Below are 7,552 nucleotides of genomic sequence, written 5' to 3' on the forward strand. Positions count from 1 at the left end.
GTTGTGATGAGTCGTGTGTTGTGATGAGTTGTGTGTGTTGTGATGAGTTGTGTGTGTTGTGATGAGTTGTGATGAGTCGTGTGTTGTGATGAGTTGTGTGTTGTGATGAGTCGTGTGTTGTGATGAGTTGTGTGTGTTGTGATGAGTTGTGATGAGTCGTGTGTTGTGATGAGTTGTGTGTTGTGATGAGTCGTGTGTTGTGATGAGTTGTGTGTGTTGTGATGAGTTGTGATGAGTCGTGTGTTGTGATGAGTTGTGTGTGTTGTGATGAGTTGTGTGTGTTGTGATGAGTTGTGATGAGTCGTGTGTTGTGATGAGTTGTGTGTGTTGTGATGAGTTGTGTGTGTTGTGATGAGTTGTGTGTGTTGTGATGAGTCGTGTGTTGTGATGAGTTGTGTGCGTTGTGATGAGTTGTGTGTTGTGATGAGTCGTGTGTGTTGTGATGAGTTGTGTGTGTTGTGATGAGTTGTGTGTGTTGTGATGAGTTATGTGTGTTGTGATGAGTTGTGTGTGTTGTGATGAGTTTTGTGTGTTGTGATGAGTTGTGTGTGTTGCGATGAGTTGTGTGTGTTGTGATGAGTTGTGTGTGTTGCGATGAGTTGTGTGTGTTGTGATGAGTTGTGTGTTGTGATGAGTTGTGTGTGTTTTGATGAGTTGTGTGTGTGTTGTGTGTGTTGCGATGAGTTGGGTGTTGTGATGAGTTGTGTGTGTTGCGATGAGTTGTGTGTGTTGTGATGAGTTGTGTGTGTTGTGATGAGTTGTGTGTGTTGTGATGAGTTGTGTGTTGTGATGAGTTGTGTGTTGTGATGAGTTGTGTGTGTTGTGATGAGTCGTGTGTTGTGATGAGTTGTGTGTGTTGTGATGAGTTGTGTGTGTTGTGATGAGTTGTGTGTTGTGATGAGTCGTGTGTGTTGTGATGAGTTGTGATGAGTCGTGTGTTGTGATGAGTTGTGATGAGTCGTGTGTTGTGATGAGTCGTGTGTGTTGTGATGAGTCGTGTGTGTTGTGTGTGTTGTGATGAGTTGTGATGAGTTGTGTGTTGTGATGAGTCGTGTGTTGTGATGAGTCGTGTGTTGTGATGAGTCGTTTGTTGTGATGAGTTGTGTGTGTTGTGATGAGTCGTGTGTTGTGATGAGTTGTGTGTGTTGTGATGAGTTGTGATGAGTCGTGTGACGTGATGAGTTGTGATGAGTCGTGTGTTGCGATGAGTTGTGTGTGTTGTGATGAGTTGTGATGAGTCGTGTGTTGTGATGAGTTGTGATGAGTCGTGTGTTGTGATGAGTCGTGTGTGTTGTGATGAGTCGTGTGTGTTGTGATGAGTTGTGATGAGTTGTGTGTTGTGATGAGTCGTGTGTTGTGATGAGTCGTGTGTTGTGATGAGTCGTTTGTTGTGATGAGTTGTGTGTGTTGTGATGAGTCGTGTGTTGTGATGAGTTGTGTGTGTTGTGATGAGTTGTGATGAGTCGTGTGTTGTGATGAGTTGTGATGAGTCGTGTGTTGCGATGAGTTGTGTGTGTTGTGATGAGTTGTGATGAGTCGTGTGTTGTGATGAGTTGTGTGTGATGCGATGAGTTGTGTGTGTTGCGATGAGTTGTGTGTGTTGTGATGAGTTGTGTGTGATGTGATGAGTTGTGTGTTGTGATGAGTTGTGTGTGTTGTGATGAGTCGTGTGTGTTGTGATGAGTCGTGTGTTGTGATGAGTTGTGATGAGTTGTGTGTGTTGTGATGAGTTGTGATGAGTCGTGTGTTGTGATGAGTTGTGTGTGATGCGATGAGTTGTGTGTGTTGCGATGAGTTGTGTGTGTTGTGATGAGTTGTGTGTGATGTGATGAGTTGTGTGTTGTGATGAGTTGTGTGTGTTGTGATGAGTTTTGTGTGTTGTGATGAGTTGTGTGTGTTGCGATGAGTTGTGTGTGTTGTGATGAGTTGTGTGTGTTGCGATGAGTTGTGTGTGTTTTGATGAGTTGTGTGTTTGTTGTGATGAGTTGTGTGTGTTGTGATAAGTTGTGTGTTGTGATGAGTTGTGTGTGTTGCGATGAGTTGTGTGTGTTGTGATGAGTTGTGTGTGTTGTGATGAGTTGTGTGTGTTGTGATGAGTTGTGTGTTGTGATGAGTTGTGTGTGTTGTGATGAGTCGTGTGTTGTGATGAGTTGTGTGTGTTGTGATGAGTTGTGTGTGTTGTGATGAGTTGTGTGTTGTGATGAGTCGTGTGTGTTGTGATGAGTCGTGTGTTGTGATGAGTTGTGTGTGTTGTGATGAGTTGTGTGTGTTGTGATGAGTTGTGTGTGTTGTGATGAGTTGTGATGAGTCGTGTGTTGTGATGAGTTGTGTGTGTTGTGATGAGTTGTGTGTGTTGTGATGAGTTGTGTGTGTTGCGATGAGTTGTGTGTGTTGTGATGAGTCGTGTGTGTTGTGATGAGTCGTGTGTGTTGTGATGAGTCGTGTGTGTTGTGATGAGTTGTGTGTGTTGTGATGAGTCGTGTGTTGTGATGAGTCGTGTGTGTTGTGATGAGTCGTGTGTGTTGTGATGAGTCGTGTGTGTTGTGATGAGTCGTGTGTGTTGTGATGAGTTGTGTGTGTTGTGATGAGTTGTGTGTTGTGATGAGTTGTGATGAGTTGTGTGTGTTGCGATGAGTTGTGTGTGTTGCGATGAGTTGTGTGTGTTGTGATGAGTCGTGTGTGTTGCGATGAGTTGTGTGTGTTGTGATGAGTCGTGTGTTGTGATGAGTCGTGTGTTGTGATGAGTCGTGTGTGTTGTGATGAGTTGTGTGTTGTGATGAGTTGTGTGTGTTGTGATGAGTTGTGTGTGTTGTGATGAGTGTTGTGTGTTGTGATGAGTCTTGTGTTGTGATGAGTTGTGTGTTGTGATGAGTCGTGTGTGTTGTGATGAGTCGTGTGTGTTGTGATGAGTCGTGTGTGTTGCGATGAGTTGTGTGTGTTGCGATGAGTTGTGTGTGTTGTGATGAGTCGTGTGTGTTGTGATGAGTTGTGTGTGTTGTGTGTGTTGTGATGAGTTGTGTGTGTTGTGATGAGTTGTGTGTGTTGCGATGAGTTGTGTGTGTTGCGCTGAGTTGTGTGTGTTGCGATGAGTTGTGTGTGTTGCGATGAGTTGTGTGTGTTGCGATGAGTTGTGTGTGTTGCGATGAGTTGTGTGTGTTGCGATGAGTCGTGTGTGTTGCGATGAGTCGTGTGTGTTGCGATGAGTCGTGTGTGTTGCGATGAGTCGTGTGTTGTGATGAGTTGTGTGTGTTGCGATGAGTTGTGTGTGTTGCGATGAGTCGTGTGTTGTGATGAGTTGTGTGTGTTGTGATGAGTTGTGATGAGTTGTGTGTGTTGTGATGAGTTGTGTGTGTTGTGATGAGTTGTGTGTGTTGCGATGAGTTGTGTGTGTTGCGATGAGTTGTGTGTGTTGCGATGAGTTGTGTGTGTTGTGATGAGTTGTGTGTGTTGTGGTGAGTTGTGATGAGTTGTGTGTGTTGTGATGAGTTGTGTGTGTTGTGATGAGTTGTGTGTGATGTGTGTGAGTTGTGTGTGTTGTGATGAGTTGTGTGTGTTGTGATGAGTTGTGTGTTGTGATGAGTTGTGTGTGTTGTGATGAGTCGTGTTTTGTGATGAGTTGTGTGTGTTGTGATGAGTTGTGATGAGTTGTGTGTGTTGTGATGAGTTGTGTGTGATGTGTGTGAGTTGTGTGTGTTGTGATGAGTTGTGTGTTGTGATGAGTTGTGTGTGTTGTGATGTGTTGTGTGTGTTGTGATGTGTTGTTATGATTGTGTGTGTGTTGTGATGAGTTGTGTGTTGTGGTGAGTTGTGATGAGTTGTGTGTGTTGTATGTTGTGGTGAGTTGTGATGAGTTGTGTGTGTTGTATGTTGTGGTGAGTTGTGATGAGTTGTGGTGAGTTGTGATGAGTTGTGTGTGTTGTGGTGAGTTGTGATGAGTTGTGTGTGTGTGTGTTGTGTTGTGTGTGTTGTGATGTGTTGTTATGATTGTGTGTGTGTTGTGATGAGTTGTGTGTTGTGATGAGTTGTGTGTTGTGGTGAGTTGTGTGTGTTGTGATGTGTTGTGTGTGTTGTGATGTGTTGTTATGATTGTGTGTGTGTTGTGAGTGTTGTGATGTGTTGTGTGTGTTGTGTTGTTATGATTGTGTGTGTGTTGTGATGAGTTGTGTGTGTTGTGATGTGTTGTGTGTGTTGTGATGTGTTGTTATGATTGTGTGTGTGTTGTGATGAGTTGTGTGTGTTGTGATGTGTTGTGTGTGTTGTGATGTGTTGTTATGATTGTGTGTGTGTTGTGATGAGTTGTGTGTTGTGGTGAGTTGTGATGAGTTGTGTGTGTTGTGTGTTGTGGTGAGTTGTGATGAGTTGTGTGTGTTGTGTGTTGTGATGAGTTGTGATGAGTTGTGTGTGTTGTGTGTTGTGGTGAGTTGTGATGAGTTGTGTGTGTTGTGTGTTGTGGTGAGTTGTGGTGAGTTGTGATGAGTTGTGTGTGTTGTGTGTTGTGGTGAGTTGTGATGAGTTGTGTGTGTGTGTTGTGTCCAGGCTCTGCGTGTGATGGCGAAGATCATGAGGGAGTGCTGGTATGCTAACGGAGCGGCTCGACTCACTGCTCTGCGCATCAAGAAGACACTGTCCCAGCTCAGCCAGCAGGAGGGCATCAAGATGTAGAGCTTTCCCATCATCCTTCAGGGTCTTCACCAGAAAACACAGCACTTTCACTGAACCGCGCCGAACTCCTCTCTCACGGAGCGTCATGCGCGGACCACACATTCTGTTATTATTTATCCGTGGATGTGAGTGTGGTTTGACTGTCTCTGTGGGACCTCGGTTTGCTCCTCCTGTTTAGTTTCCACTCATCCCTGCAGCTCTTCAGGTTGTAGAACTTTAAATACACCTTTTCTGTTCTTGCAAAAAAAAAAACTGGACATGACCTCATTCAGTCCTGGCAAACATACTGCGACATATGCAATACAGATCGACTTTATATTTTTACTGCTCTGCTACAACGACTACGACCACAACCATGCCTTCCAAGCCAGGTGTTACCAGAAAGTGCCACTGCTTTGAACCAACTAACCAACCTGCTGGTGCCATCCTTCATTCTCTCTGAAGCAACAGTCAGACCTCTTCGTCAGCGCTGGAGCTGCTCTGCACATCTCCAGGAGGTGGAGGTGTTACCCAAACTACGATTAGACCGCTCTCGGTACACGCCGAACTGCAGTCATACAGAACATGGATATTTACTAAGCCATAGAATCCAGCATTTTGTGGCGACTTTTTCTAATAGAATGGTCAAAATATCAAGGAGTGTTTTGAAACTGTTACGAGCGAGTGTTAAGGGACCAGCGGTGTGTGTGTGTGTGTTCAGCACAGAGATGTAGCAGCGCTTGTGTGTGTGTGTGTGTGTGTGTGTGTGTGTGTGTGTGTGTGTGTGTGAAGCACAGAGCATCAGAGCTGATGGGATCCTCGAGCCGCTCGTGAACGAAGAGTGAAACCAGATGATTTTCTCAAGGTATCAGTTTCCGCTGCTTCTATAAGCATGCAGCTTGAGATAGTTCTGGATGTGCATCTGTGATCAGAGTCGATCCGAGGCACTGGATGAGGAAGCAATGTTCAGCCACAGCACAAAACAAACCAGATATAAACACATAAATACATCAAAAATCACACTGACACTTTTGGAGGATTTAAGAATTGTAAATTTAAACATTTTGTCAAAACAATAACACTGCCAGTCAAGATTTCTTATGTTTTTTAAAGAATTAATTTCTGTTCATCAAGCCTGCATTTTGTAAAATCCAAAATACAGTAAAATCAGTAATATAGTAATATTACTCCAGTGTAAAACATCTGTGTTCTGTGTGAATCTCTGTTAAAGTGTAATGTATTTCTGTGATGCTCCGCTGTATTTTCAGCATCATTCCTCCAGTCTTCAGTGTCACATGATCTTCAGAAATCAGAATAATATGATGATTTACTGCTCAAGAAACATTTCTGATTATTATCAATGTTCAACACAGATATCAGCATTTATCTGAAATAAAAAGCTTTTGTAACATTATACACTCTACCTTTAAGAAGCCTGGAGGCAGTATATTCAAATGATTGTATATGTATTATATCATTATATCACTCATCGCAACACACACAACTCATCGCAACACACACAACTCATCGCAACACACACAACTCATCACAACACACACAACTCATCACATAGAAATTAGTACTTTTTATTTAGCAAGGATGCATTAAATTGATCAAAATTGATGACAAAGACATGTATAATGTTACAAAAGATCTCTATTTCAGATAAATGCTGTTCTTCTGAAATTTCTATTCATCAAAGAAACCTAAAAAATATATATTTAGCTGTTTTCAACATAGTAATAATAATGTTTTTTTTAAGCAGCCAATCAGAATATCAGAACAGGATCATGTGACTGGAGTAATGATGCTAAAAATTCATGAATATATTACATTTTAAAATAACTTCACACAGAAAGACTTAGAAAGAAACATTAGAGCTCTTGCTGTCCAACAACCTTTGACTGGTCGTGTGATTATTATTATATAATCATGAACATTACTGGAGCGTTTTAAGATGTTAGCTCTTTAATGTAAAATGTGATTTCTTTTTCATAGAACAAACAAACAGACAATAATTAGTATGTTTTGGTCTTGACACCTCGTCTGAAACATTGACTTCCTCTGAGCACCTCGCTGTGTTTGACTGAACCCATGAATGCTGGGAGTTTAGTCTGCAGTATTTGTGCTTCTGCTCAAACCTCACTGCTGTTGATGTGGCTGTGTGTTGTGAAGGATCTCATGATGATGATGATGATGATGCCACACATTCAGACACACGTGGACATGTATATAGTCTGTGTAATGTTAGTCATGTACAGTTTTAGGAGGAGGAAGTGTAAATGAAACACAGAAGCATGGTTCAGTGCTGTCAGAGGAGGTCGAGGGACGGATTACAGATCGTCTAGCTTCTTCAGCAAACTCAGACTCATTTATTCATTCTCACGCTCTTCCAAACCTGTGAATGAGATCAGGGTTATTACAGCTCACCAGAACTAGAAATCAAAAAAGCAATGCACCTCAATGCGATGTACTAATAAAACTAAAACTCAAATAAAAATAAGGGCATTTAAAAACAACAAAATAGTGGTAATAAATGACTAAAACTTGAACTCAAATTAAAATGAAATGAGAAAAATATAAAAATGAAATGTCAAATATGAACAAGATTTCTCAGGGACACTAACGTAACGGCGATCAGGATTCGAGTCTTTCTGAGTGTAGACATAAACACTAGCTTGTGATTCAGTGAAGTGATTCTGATTCAGCCGATTCAGTTTCAGGATTCACATTGATCAGAATATGGTTTGGATGAGTTCCTCTCAGATGTGTCCAGCAGAAAGCCCTCACATGACCCAGACTCCTCCAGCGCGTCAGATGGACACGGGTCTCTCCCTCATCCTCGCTCTCCAGGCTCTTATTAGAGTTTAATTACAACGCTATGCTGATCTTACACAGACACTGTGAAAAA

The 7,552-nt window shown here is 42.2% G+C and overlaps 1 protein-coding gene across 1 annotated transcript in view; it reads left to right on the forward strand.

Annotated features, from left to right (window-relative positions):
* Positions 1-5,101, forward strand: part of LOC132115849 (TGF-beta receptor type-1-like) — a 54,157-nt gene extending 49,056 nt beyond the window's left edge. The window contains exon 9 of the mRNA XM_059524224.1: positions 4,537-5,101. Coding sequence (XP_059380207.1) covers positions 4,537-4,662 — 126 coding nt within the window. The 3' untranslated portion in view covers positions 4,663-5,101. The remainder of the gene's footprint in view (positions 1-4,536) is intronic.
* Positions 5,102-7,552: the final 2,451 nt, after the last annotated feature.

Source organism: Carassius carassius, chromosome 35 (genome assembly GCF_963082965.1).
Source record: "Carassius carassius chromosome 35, fCarCar2.1, whole genome shotgun sequence".
NCBI lineage: Eukaryota > Metazoa > Chordata > Actinopteri > Cypriniformes > Cyprinidae > Carassius > Carassius carassius.